Source organism: Psammomys obesus, unplaced genomic scaffold (genome assembly GCF_907164565.1).
Source record: "Psammomys obesus unplaced genomic scaffold, mPsaObe1.curated_primary_1811, whole genome shotgun sequence".
In the NCBI taxonomy this organism is placed as follows: domain Eukaryota; kingdom Metazoa; phylum Chordata; class Mammalia; order Rodentia; family Muridae; genus Psammomys; species Psammomys obesus.
Window position 1 is genome coordinate 295,595 of NW_026596125.1, and position 14,112 is coordinate 309,706.

The 14,112-nt window shown below is 37.0% G+C and overlaps 2 protein-coding genes across 2 annotated transcripts in view; one reads left to right on the top strand and one right to left on the bottom strand.

Moving 5' to 3' along the window:
- LOC129665057 (cytochrome P450 2C70-like) overlaps nt 1-14,112 on the bottom strand; it is a 38,071-nt gene that overhangs the window by 3,054 nt on the left and 20,905 nt on the right. Inside the window, 3 exon segments of the mRNA XM_055591534.1 lie at nt 8,974-9,032; nt 9,035-9,160; nt 12,563-12,707. Of these exon segments, the coding sequence (XP_055447509.1) occupies nt 8,974-9,032; nt 9,035-9,160; nt 12,563-12,707 (330 nt within the window).
- LOC129665065 (rho-related GTP-binding protein RhoE-like) lies at nt 2,524-3,209 on the top strand. The gene has a single exon (XM_055591548.1). It carries the CDS (start codon nt 2,589-2,591, stop codon nt 3,207-3,209), a length of 621 nt encoding a protein of 206 aa, XP_055447523.1. The 5' UTR covers nt 2,524-2,588.

The window sequence follows — 14,112 nt, forward strand, 5'->3', positions numbered from 1 at the left end:
TTGTTTTGTTTTGTTTATGGTAGCCTGTTTATTATCTAATGAAGAAGAGAGAAAGGGTATAAATTTGGGTGGGTAGGCAGGTGGAAATATCTGAGAAGAGTTGGGAAAAGGGAAACTGTGATTAGAATATATTGTGTGAAAAATCTATTTTAATTTAAGAAAAGTAAATTCATCTCATTGACTTTGGAATGAAATGTTAGTCATTTTTCAGAACCTCATTTTATTCAACAATCTTCAGTCTTACACCAGGTGAACAACTGGTAAAAACCGCACTTAAGCAGGCAAATAAAAGGGAGACATGCAAGACATAATAAGTGAAAAATTATCAGTCAATGTAAAGGAGTAGCATGATTGTCTAAGTTTAGATAGTTCATACAAAACTCCTAAACATAGCTACTATGACTACATATGAGCTCTTAAAGGAATAATTGCAAAAAAGTGTACAGGAAACTGCATTTCTAAAGGAAGGGAGCTGTCATTACTATACCCAAGCACTATAAAATATCAAGTATTAGTAAATGGAAACAATAAAGACATAAACTCCAGAATTAAGAACAGATTTGAAATTTTAATACATAAAATTAAAGCTTTAGAAGACAAAACATAAAGACATTAGTGAATTTAATGACATGAAAATGGGAAGTCAGATGAGACATTCCACATGATGGTCTCCAGTCTAAAAGCACATGCATGTGCGTAGAGGAGAACTCTGGGAAAACTACAAATACTCTGAAACATGGAAAGTTCTTGTAAAAAGAAAATAGTATGAAATAGGTTTTCCCTTATCACGATATTAACTAGAGGACATATTCAAGGAGAGGTATTGAATGACTACATCTTGATTATATAACTTTAGTCTCTCTGCTTAAAGTGAAGTCTCTGAAGCAAGGAGAGAGTTAGAGTTTTAAAAAGAAAATATTTTCTGAGTTAAAATATAGAAGACACAATGGCAGATGGCACTCGGACACAGTATAATTTTGTTTCATTTATCAGCATAGAAATAATTATGTGTTTGGTAATGACTACAATTTTGCATGTCATCTTTGAGGGATCAGAATAAGACAGACCTAGATAAGGAGAAGACTGAGAGATAGAATGCTAGATTAAAGCTCATAGAACAGAATTGGAGGATCCTTTAAATCAGAATAAAGAATCTTCTGAAGAATCCAGTCTGGTGCCTATGGTGTCACTGTATGATAATATTGCAGGATACTAATCCAGGCCAATTAGAAAACCCACAATGATTTTTCCAATTATAGTGGAAGGAGTAGCTCCAGATGAGAGAAACCCACAAGGGCTTGAAGATTTTGGATGGCAGCCCGAAGAAATGCTAGACTTAAAAGGATTTGAAGAAGTAGCAATGTCTTATGACATCCATTCATTCATCTTATGTAAAACTGATACTTAATAACTGGTCCATGCAAAATTGTGTAATTCCAAACTATTGAAGAGATTTGATGTAAGACATCTTACAACCTGGCTCTTAACTGTAATGCCTAACATAGTGAAAATATGAGGCTTCAAACTTGAAACTATGAAATAGGACTAGAGGAATTAATATCATCAAGGGTCATTTGCTGAATAAAGGTCAGTATTCTGAATTCCAAGTACAGATTATGTTTCATGATGCCACCTTAGAGCAATGTCTTACAATAGCTTTGAATGCTTGAGACAAGGTTGAACGCAGGAAAATGATTTACAAAGATAACCCAGGGTTCTGACAATTTCTCTGACTTTTTACCAGGATTAACTTCAGCGCTAATAGAGTAATATCAGATCCAGATGCTAGAGAAATTTTAATTGAATTTTAGCTTTTCAGAATGCTAATGCTGTATGCAAAAAGGCTAGTAGACCTTTATGCATCAGTTCTGAACCTATTTATGAATAGATTGAATCTCCTCTGGATGTTGGATATAATGCTTATGATTCAGTTGTGATTGGACAGACAGTGGCAGAAGGTCTGAGAGCTAAGAATGTCCAATGCAGCGGCTGTGGAAAACCTGGTCAGCTCTTCAAGGACTGTGAACAAACTGTTCCTAAAAATAATTATTTCTAATGATGATCCAGAAAGAAAAAACAGACAAAAAAAAAAAAAAGAAAAAGAAACTGAACATAAACAGCCCTAAGGAGAAATATTTAATGTGAAATACTAAAAGAAGTCTCTGAAGAAATGAGAGAGTTATACAGTTCAAAAAAGAAATATTTTCTGTGTTAAAATATGGAAAACAGTGGCAGAGGGCACTTGGACCCAATATAATTTTGATTCAATTATCACCAAAAAAAAAAAAAAAAAAAAAAAAATCTTATGTTTGGGAATGATTACAACTTGCTCTGTCCTGTTTAAGAAAGACCAGAGAAAAGCAGATTTAGATAAGGAGAAGACTAAAAATGCAATGCTAGATTAAAGGCAATAGAAATAGCTAACTTGCTCTCCTCCTCCACCGCGCTGCGCTTAAGGGGTCCCCACCGGCCTTGCGATTTATTTTTATATCGGCTTTTTATATAGAGAAGTATATATATATATATATATTTTTTTTTTTTCTTCTAAAGAGAAAATTCCTGTTCCAAGAGAAAATAAGGCAACATCAATGAAGGAGAGAAGAGCCAGCCAGAAATTATCCAGTAAATCTATCATGGATCCTAATCAGAACGTGAAATGCAAGATAGTAGTGGTGGGCGACAGCCAGTGTGGGAAAACCGCGCTGCTCCACGTCTTCGCGAAGGACTGCTTCCCCGAAAATTACGTCCCCACGGTTTTCGAGAATTACACTGCCAGTTTTGAAATCGACACACAAAGAATAGAGTTGAGCCTGTGGGACACTTCAGGTTCTCCTTACTATGACAACATCCGTCCCCTCTCTTACCCAGATTCTGACGCTGTGCTCATTTGCTTTGACATCAGTAGGCCAGAGACTCTGGACAGTGTCTTAAAAAAGTGGAAAGGTGAGATCCAGGAATTTTGTCCCAATACCAAGATGCTGTTGGTTGGCTGCAAGTCTGATCTCCGGACAGATGTCAGCACATTAGTGGAGCTCTCAAACCATAGGCAGACTCCGGTGTCATATGATCAGGGGGCAAACATGGCCAAGCAGATCGGAGCAGCCACTTACATCGAATGCTCAGCTTTACAGTCAGAAAACAGCGTCAGAGACATTTTTCACGTCGCCAGAGTTTTGAAGTGTGTTTTGAAGTGTTTTGAAGAGTTTTGAAATGTGACTTGAAACAAATATGCCAAAAACAAAAGGGAGCTACAAACGGGCTAGCGCTAGAGGAAAGGAGGAATGCCGGTCCTTCCAAGAAGAAAATCCAGGCTCTGAACGGTGCTTGCGTATTTCCGGTTTCGGTTTTTGTGTTTTCGTTTCGTGGATCTCTGCTTTGATTTAGTTTCTCGGTGTTTTAATCTTTCTTTCAAAAAAAGTATCTATTAGTGTACCGTCCTTGTGGGGAACTCGCACTGTGACCTTACCGTTTAGGTTTCTAGAGGATGGGATCTCATTTCCTCCTAGCCCATCATTAAAATGGAAATTGTATTGGGACCCGTGGGATCCGAGAGGAAAAACTTCATGAGGCTTTGAAATCTTGACTTCCTGAAGGTCGCTGCTGAGCAAGGTGGTTTGAAAGCAAGGCTTCGGCGGCCTTACAAGATGCGTAGACCAGCACTACAAAGATTGCATAGATCAAATAGGAAAGAGTGTTGCTTTTTATTCTGTCTGATGGTTTTGTTCATTCCCCGTGATTGTCATTAACAAGTGGTAAATTGCTCAATGTAATATTTTGTGCGCTGTTTAGAAGAGAGTGTGTGGCTTTGTTTTCCTTTTTGCCATCGTTGATAAAAAAAAAAAAAAAAAAACGAGAAGTCAAATAAAAGGTGTCTTGGTTTGATGTGGTAGAGTGATCTCAGAGAGGAAGCGGGTGATTACTGTTTCCACCAGGAGAGGCAATGAATGGAGGAGGAGGAGCAGAGAGCACAGTTTGTGAGTGAGGCTGTCTGGGAAAAAGTTCGATTTCAAATGCTCAGAGCGAAAGCACTGTTATCTGGGGACAGTGCCCCTGGACTGGCAGCAGACGGGGAGCTGTTGGTTGGCTCGTGCCACTACAAATGAATGTTGTCCTGACAAAACCCCCATTTGCCCACGCTTTAGAAAACAACAGATAGAAAAAAAAAGAAAAAAAAAAAAAGTCTGTAATGTCTGCCCTGATATGAGCCTAGGGCATTTCTCAAGTAACTACGAAACCTCACTTAATCAAACGCAGCTAGGGCCTGGTTCAAAACTTGATGGTTGTAATAATCAGCATTTAAAATAGTTTACAGGTTTCTCCTTTTGAGCAGTTCCTTTCAGAGAGGAAATCAGATATGACCTTTTTATAGTTGGTGCTTGTTGAAAACAAGCTTTTTTTTCCCCCCAAGATGACGCTTCATTTTTGAAGTGTTGAAGCTCTGTTTCCATTAAAATGTGGCAGAAGAGGAGATTAAGGAAATTATAATAACACCCAGTTCTGTGTCTTACAAGCACTTTGTTTTGTCTCTGCAAGAAGATGCCATTTCAGTCATTTCCCATGAAACTCTGACATTTTACCAACATAATATGCTCTGACTGGTGCAGCGTTATGCTTTGGGCAGTATTACAAAATAGCTGGCGAGTGCTTTCTGTATTTAAATATTGTAAAAAGAAAATAAGTTATAACTGTTATAAAGCAGAATTTTTGTTGCTTTTTTTTTTAAATGTTGAAGTCACTTTGTATGTTTGGTCAGTGTTTCCACAGTATTTATTAAAACTTATGTTTTTCTTCAAATAAAAAAAAAAAAAAGAAATAGCTAACTTACAAGCCTGTTTGAGTAGATCAATGGCCCTTAAATTTTTCTATAACCTGATGACAAACCAAGGAAATCATTTTAAGAAAAATTGTCCTATTTTTTCTTTATATTATCAAGTTCCATTACCTACCAGAAGTAACCTCATAGGCACCTAAAGAAATGAACTTTGGCAGATAGATGTGTGTCATATTGCAGAAGTTGGAAATTTAAAATATGTGCACTGTATGTCTGATACCTATTTAGGATTTCAATGGGCTTCTGCTTTGAGTTCTGAAAAGGCTGATTCTGAAATTACACAATTATTGGAAGTGATGGTTATCTTAGGGATAACTTTACAGATTAAAACTTATAATGCTCTAACATATGTATCTAGTAAAATGCAACAATTATTTAAATATTATAACATGAAGCATGTTACCTAACAATCCTACAGGTCAAGCAATTGAGGAAATATCTAACTGCACTTTAAAGGATATGCTCATAAAACAGAAGGGGGATATGGGATCTTCCAGAGATAGATTACATAATGCTTTACTAACTTTAAATTTTTAAACATCCAACCATCTATAAGATCCAGTGTCTTCTTCTAGCGTGCAAGTGTATAAGCAGATAGAACATTGTATACATAATAAATAAATAAAATATATATTAAAAAAATTTTTTAAACATCAATGAGACAGGTAGTATAGCTGCCAAAAAAAAAAAAAAAAAACACTGGATTTTAGAAAGGACTACTGAATTAAATAAACCTATATACTATAAGGATGTGATAACATCAGCATGGAAGTCAGGGAATACACTGCATTGGGAAAGAGGATATGCCTTTTTAGCAACAGGAAACAAAAAAGCTGTGGGTTCCTTCAAATTTAATTAAGATCAGATTTGACCAGGGAAGACTTCCTGAAAATCTTGGCTCCAGACATGAAGAAGAGACCCAGAGGAGCAACAAAACAAAAAACACAAATGCTCAGGAGACTAGCTGAGACATGAATGTCTCTGCAGAACCTTATAAATCTTGTTGGCTACATAGTCATTATGATTTTTATTATTCATGCCATCCTTACATATGGCATAAATGGAGGTTATAACACCCTATTACAGGTTATTTATGTACTTTAAATGGACTTATAAAGTTATCAGATGCCTTTCACCTGCTCAAGCATAGAGCAGAGAGACATCATTAGCTGATTTGTGGACTCCACAATTCTATATTTGTTAATGCAGAATTGTATGTTATCTCTAAATGTTTGTGTGTTTTCAGCACAAAAGGACAAGATACTAAAGAAGACAAAGCAAGTAGCCCAGGTGACACAGCCTCACAATATGCTTCAGCTGATGCTTCCTCAAAAAATTGCATCCAGGACAACTTCAAAGAGGCTACCTCAAATCAGCCTCAAAAACTGCTTCAGGAAGGACTTCAATTGAGCCCTACACTTTCCTAATACACAGAGATAGGACAGTAAGTGAAACAGCTAGCTCTTGGACAATATGCCAATCTTCTTGGTGTCCCCAAAGATGTCTGTGACCCCAGACAGCAGGAAACAATGTATATTTGTCCTCATTTAAAGGGGTTGGTTACAAGTTGTTAGTGGCCACTGTCAGGGAGGAAAAATGTAAAGGCGGTTATATGCAGGGATCTCTTCCTCCTCTTTACCCTTCTTTCTCTCCAACCTGGTATTAGGTGGTAAGAAAGGATGAAAGAAAAGGGCAGGATATAGGGATATAAGGACAAAAATGATAGATTATTGTATCTCCTTGAAAAAAAAAAGTGGCTCATTGCATCTTTGTTTAAACTAAGAAGGCAACAAGAAGTCTCAAACTTTTTACATTGGTGTGTATTATTGTATATTGATGGAAATTTAAGGTTATATTTGCTACAACATACTGTATATATGTTTCACCTTTTCTGTAAGGTATTGTGCATATGTAACTCATTTAAAATGCAATACAAAATTGTAGTCCTTGAAAGCTACTATTGCAAACTGTTTAGGATAATTTAGAAATACAAATTAGCAATTGGTCACCTATAAAAAGTCAAACTTGTATTCTTGTTAGCTACTAGTTTAGTTAATTACTGAATAAGATTTATTCAGCCTCCTCTATATGTCTGCAAAGCTAAGAAGAAAGTAAATAGCTAGAAACAAGTAATGTTTGTCTATTTAGATATATTTAAATAGGTACATGGTCCTCAAACACTTCAGAAAACTTCATAATATGGCATTTAAGATATTTTAATAATAAAAGGCTTTTCTGGTAGAGAGACACATCAGCTCTGGGCAGCACCCTCATTTTCCTCCTCCAAAGATGACCGAGTTCTTCAACTCCTAGTGGAAACTCCTAGAAGAAACTCCACTAGGAGTTTGCTGCAATTGTGGTGAAACTAGACACTGGGCAAACAACAATCCCTTCCCTTGGCTACTAAGAGCATGCTGTCCAAACCATGCACAAGCAGGATACTGAGAGGTCAACTGACCCACTTTGCAGAAACAAGGTGGGACAGTCCTTCAAAATTCCGGCTTCACCAATTAGTCTGTCAGATCTTCTGTGCCTGACAGCTGAAGATAAAAGCCCCACAGATACAAGTGAACTTTGGGTAACTATCCAGGAAGCCAGCAATCTCTGTCATTTTGGTAACTCTAAGAGCTGCTTGCTCTGCACTTTCAGATTACTCAGAGAATATTTCTCCTTCTCAGGTCACTGATGGAGTTGAAGACTAGAGAGTTATAGTCTTACAGTTTTCTATATTAAAGTTTAAAAGACATAAAAGCTGACATTGTCTAGGATCAAAGAAAATGTTTTAAGGTCTAAAATGATGTTTTTAGGTTGAAAATGCAAGTTGTGGTAAGAAAGTGATTTAGGCACAGAACTTTGAATTCAGCAAGATAGGACAGACTGTAGAGTACTTTCTCCAAGTTTGCCTGATACAAATGGACTGGACACTGTAAATATAATTCTTTCCTGAGAGTTCCAGTAATTGTCTCATTGTAGATAGTTTATTGATGTTAGAGAAAAAGCCATTTATTGGACTTAAAAGGGGGAGATGTTGAGGCGCACTGTGTGAAGGAATGTCTCCGTGTATTCATGTTAATTCTGTGCTGGCACAAAGAGCTAATTACTAGCCAGATCTTGGTATTGGTACTTCTACAGCCCATCACTGGTCTCATATTTTTTAAATATTTGTTCCCTTCTCACCTGCGTAAGGCAAACTAGAATTGTATCTGATTGGTTTTAATAAATATCTGATGGCCAACATCTGGGCAGGAAGTGGAAGGTGGCTCTTATGGGCAGAGAGTGGGACCCCTGGAGAAGTAATCAGAGATGAGAGATTCAACAGCAGACTCGGGAGGTAAACAGATGGACCAGAGCAGAAGAGAGAGGTAAACCTGGACTGAGGGACCTAGTGCCCGGATTAGGCAGGTTAGAGTAAGCTAGAGACTGGTCAGCAAAAGATCTAAGCTTTAAAAATATTGATAAGCCTCACTGTCATTATTTATATCACTGATGGGTCCAATAGGACCACTATAATAATGTTTTTACTTTGTGAGTTAACTGAAATAAATTGATTTTATTTATTAATAAACAAAATACTAAATATTGTTAAAACTAAGTAGAAAATGGTGACACAAGCCTACAAACTCCAGTGCTCAGAAGAGTGAAGCTAAGATGTTATTTTTAATTCCAAAATAAGACCAAGTCTCCAAATATATACTGCTATGTATATAAATACAATATCAATGTGTTTGGTATAATCCCAAATTACTGAGCTGCATAGATGAGTTTCCCCAAAGCAAGAAGGAAGAAATGTATTAATAGATTGTATTTCTCCTAAGTAAGTCAAACAGAAAATATGAAGACAGGGGAAAATAGAGAAGTGTGTTTAATTGACAACAGTCATAAAACCCACTGGAAAGCAAGACCATAGACTGCAGGTTGCATTAATGGGTAAGGTATGGATATATCAATGTACTGAAAAGTTTGTGAGAACCAAATCGTATTACGAAATTATAACAACAAATGACAGGCAAAGGAAGCACAGGGTGAAGGGGCTGAGATGCCTGAGGTAGGATTCTGGAACCCTTACAGAAGGTACAGACATCTGTGATCACATTACTTAATTATTGACACAAAAAGATCCTTGGTAAGGAGCACAATCTCACCTTGGGAATGTGGTATCCTCTGAACTGTACATCCTGTGTTGTTGTACGTGAAAGGGAATGGGAACAAAATCAATGTATCTCTGGATCTCATGCAGCACAGCATCTGTGTAGGGCATGTGATTCCTGTCCTGCATGCAGGGCCTCCGATGGCTGCCGATCACACGTGCAATTTCTTCCTGAATTTTAGCTTCCAGGGAAGAAAGAAAGATTTTTACAAATAAAGAAAGAATTATCTTTTATATAATTCTTTATCATTTTCATGCTGCGGTAGGAAGTAGAAAGTTGGAAAGACTAAATTCCTTCATTTCCACAAGGGGAGAAAACCTAATACATGAACAGCAAGATTCTATATGTTGGATTTCCCATAAAACTCCTAGATGATATAACACTTTCAGCAAAGTGGCAGGATAGAATGTTAACATACACAGTCAATACCTTTCCCATATACAATAACAATCAGTGAGAAAAGTAGCAAAACAAATACATTGACAGTAGTGCCACACACACACACACACACATGCATGCAGAGGGAAAAGGACAGCCCATTCAGTAAATGGTATTGGCAAAGCTATATATCTGTTTGCAGAAGAACAAATTATATTCATGTCTTTCACTCTATGCAAAAGTCAATTCAAAGTACATCAAATACTATTGATAAAGCCTGAAATGCTGATGCTTCTAGAGAAAACATCAAAAAATATATGTCTGAAAGCAGCTCTAGGCAAGAACTTTCTGAGCAGAGTTTGATAGTAGGGCACTGGCCCAAGAAACCACAGATGGGAACAAATTAAAAGTTTCTGCATAGCAAAATTATATATACCGCAAGAGCAGCATAAACAGGAAAGCCCCATAATGGGATAATGTTTGCCAGCTATGTTTCAGAGAAAGGACTAATATTCAGAAATTACAAACAGCTGTAACAATTAAACACACAAAAAATGTTGCCATACTACAAGAGGACAGATGAAACATAAAAGTTCTCTTCAGAAGAAACTGGCTAAGTAATATTTGTTGAGATATTCAACAACCTTATCTTCAGGAAAATGTAAATTAGCACTACTTTGAGATACCATCTCACAGAAATGGCTATTGTTAAGAATCCTGACAACAAATGTTGCTGTGGATGGGGGGAGGGAAGCTTTAGTCACTGCTGATGGGAGTATAAATTAGTACAACCATTATGGAAATTGTTATGGAGGTTCTTCAATAAGTTCAAGAGTGATCTATCACATGACCCTACCATATTACTCCTGGACATACAACCAAGAATCAGATAGTCTATAGTAGACACATTTATACACCCTTGTTTATTGACAGCAAAAAAATGGAACCAGCTGAGATGTCAATCAACAAATGAATAGATGATAAAAATTGTAGTACATATATAGAATCAAAGAGTTTTAAGGTATGAAGGAAATTACAACAGAAAATTGTTCCATAAAAGGAGTGGATAAGGAAAATATAAGATTGAGGTGAACCAAACTCAGGAAGGTAAAAATTTCATGTTCTCCCTCATGTTAGGTTATGTGGATCCTAACCTACTATGTATATGTATGTAAACAGTTATAAGAGTGGAGACCAGGGCTGGAGAGATGGCTCAGTGGTTAAGAGCACTGTCTGCTCTTCCAAAGGACCCAGGTTCAATTCCCAGCACCCACATGGCAGCTCACAACTGTCTGTAACACAAATTCCAAGGGATCTGACCCCTTTACGCTAATGCACATAACATAAAAATTAAATAAACTATTTAAAAAAAAAAAAGAGTGGAGACCAAGGGAAGGTAGCTTTAGATGATAGGAATAGATGACATATACGTAAAAACAACACGTGGTATAAAGGAGGAAAAGAGGCTTGTATAAGGCCAAAAAAGAGGAACAAATACTTAATAAATAGAACTTGGGTCACTCATGAAATAAAGTCAATAATGGATGAGATCATCATAAAATTAAAAAAGCCGTTTAGAGCAAAGGAAGTGGTAAGTGAAGGGAAGAGACAGCTGACCCTACTCCAACAGTACAGAAGAAAATCATTTTCAACTACACACCTGATGCAAGATTGACATCTAGAATTTACAATGAAAACAAAACTCTAAATACAAAACAAACAATCCAATCAAACATGGACTATAATTCTCAACAGAGTTCTTAAAAATCAAGAATATGTGGCCTGTAAACATTTTTTAAAATATTCATTATCATTAGCCATCAGGAAAATACAAATTAAAACTACTTTGAGAATACATCTCATTCCAGTGAGAATGGCTATCATGAAGAAATCTAACACCAAATGCCACTCTGGGAATGGTCAAAAATAAAAATTATTTGCTGTTGGTGGTAGTGCAAACTAAGACAGCCATTGTGGAAGTAAGTGTAAAATTTTCTCAAAAATCTAGGAATAGAATTACTAATGACTCAAATATACTACTACTGGGTGCTTTTCCAAAAGCCTCTATAGCTTACTACAGATATACTTGCTCATACATGTTCATGGATGCTCTATTCAAAATAGCTAGGACGTGGAACTGAGATGCCCATTAATTGATAAATGGATAAGATGATGTACAGATACAGACACAGTGGTATTTTATTCAGCTGTGGACAAAAAAAAGAAATTATAAAATTTCAGGAAAGTAGACAGAACTACAGTATATGATATTGAATGAGAAAATTCAGTCCCAGAAAAGACACATGCCACATATTCTGTCATAAAGTAAATCTCATTATATTTCAATCACCTTTGGAAGGAGAGCATTCAAGTCTGGTACTGTAAACTCGTTGAGAATGGTACAGGCCCTCTAGAGGAAGTATTGCTGTTAATTTGCAAAATAAATATGGCATGCCCATCCAATCGCCTTCTACAGATTTATGGTTATATCCCTAGGTTATGTCTACTCCAAATTTTGGTCAGAGAAGATTCTTGTTGTAGGGGGTGGGTAGTAGCAGCTCTTGCAGAGACTAAACAGGATAAAATAAGTGACTTTAACACTTTCAAATGCTCAGCCATAAAATGGGACATCTACATCAGGCCCTGATAAGCTATTGGGTTATTGAAAAAAAAAATGACATGAAAGTAAAAAGGGGAGCAATTGGGAAAAGGAAGGGGTTGCTGGGAGGGAGGGGCAGAGAGCAGTGAGGTATAATCAAAATATTATTATTATGTATGTAAGGAAATATTGTACTGAAACACATCATTATCTATAAATAATAGATGCTAACCAAAGTATAAATAATAAATACTTTCTGGAAAACAAACAAGTATTTATGAAGATGTAGATTTAAAAAAAATGTGGGAGGTAGTCTACTTCTGTTTGGACCCTAAGAAAACTGTTATGTGTTTGTCCTAACCCAAATCTAGGATTCCAAATCGTAGAAAGGAGAATAATTTCCACTGCCCTTCCATTTCCTGCTGTATCTTAACTATGTCAGTATTTTTCTTTACTGTGATCTACTTTCAGTTGAATTCACCCAGTGGGGGTAAGTGTGTTAATCATGCATATGTTTCTAGTACAGTGTTTATTCAAGGAAGAATGGGGCAGGTTCTAGTGTTATCTACCCATTTGTACCTGGACATTCATCTGCCTCTCTAAAACATACTGTGACCTCTGGGTGCTTCAGTAGGAGCAAAAGTCCATATTTCATTGTGGAACTCGTGGTCTCTGTTCCCGCACCAAAAAGATCAGCTATGGTGATGATCAGGTTGTCCATGGTAAATTCAGACTTTTTATTGTATTTTTCCTAACAATTATAGGTGAGAAGAATTAGTTTTGTTTCTATGTTTGTTTGATTTAAAGGCTTGCTTACAGGTAATAAAATAATTCAATATGACACAATCATTTTATAGATAAGCTAGAGAGTAGAAGGTTCTAGCTGAAGATGAGGGCATGTGTTCAGAGACCTTCAGTATTCCTTCACAGGGTTAAAACTGATTCGAAGGTAAAATTTTCGATTTTTTTTTTCACTTCTCACCCACTGAGGAAATCATTTCTTCTGTGATCCCTTTCAAATGTAATGTATATCAAAGCACTTATAAATACCATCAATTCTAGCACTGTAGCCATAAGGTTATTATGTAATTCAAATGTTGATTTCTGTATGCCCACATCTGGTTACAAGCCTTGTTCTAAGAATCTCCTGACTTAATGTAAACTTGGCTTCCCAATGGTTCCCTCATATGTCAATAAAACAACTTACAGCCAATCACTGAGAGGAGCAGACAATAGGGCTGGACTTCCTGCTGGCCAGGAAGAATTCAGCCAAAGAATTGAGCCACTGGCAGAGGTCCAAAAAAACATCAGGAGGAAAGTGCTGGAGCCAAGGAAACCTACAAAGTGCAAGTATCACTGGGATGCCCCCTGGAAGGAAGCCAAATCAGCTTAGAGGGTTAAGAATAGAGTAATATCTATTCAGTTATTGTGTTGTGAAGCTTGTTGTTAAACAAATATAAAAGTCTCAATTATTTATATGATAGCTGGATCCCTCAACCGAGGAATGGATAAAGAAATTGTGGTACATTTACACAATGGAATACTACTCAGCAATAAAAACAAGGAAATCATGAAATTTACAGGCAAATGGACGGAACTAGAAAAGATCATCCTGAGTGAGGTAATCCAGAAGCACTCATATTAGCCACATAAGATAAACATACTAAAATCTATAGTCCTAAAGAAGCTAGGGAAGAGTCTGAAACCTCATTCAGAAAGGCAAACAGGATGGACATCAGAAGTAGGAGAAGAGAGGGAACAGGACAGGAACACTTAACAGGGGCTTTTGAAAGACTCTACCCCAGAGGGTTTCGAAGCAATGCCAAGACTCATAGTCAAACTTTGGGCAGAGTACAGGGAATCTTATGGAAGAAGGAGAAGTTAGGAAGACCTGGAGGGGAAGGGAGCTCCAAAATGAGACCAACAGAGCCAAAAAATCTACCCGAGGGTGTCCTGCAGAGACTAATGAATCAACCATGGACCATGCATGGAGAGGACCTAGACCACCTGCTCAAATGAAGCCCATGGGCAGCTCAGTCTCCATGTGTGTTCCCTAGTAAGGAGAGCAGGGGCAGTCATTGGCATTAACTTCGTTGCCTGCTCTTTGATCACACCCCCTGGTGAGATGGCCTTACTAAGACACAGAGAAAAGAGGA

Excerpts from the sequence above, each read along its gene's own strand:
- LOC129665065 (XM_055591548.1), top strand. The coding sequence starts at position 2,589 with ATGAAGGAGAGAAGAGCCAGCCAGAAATTATCCAGTAAATCTATCATG.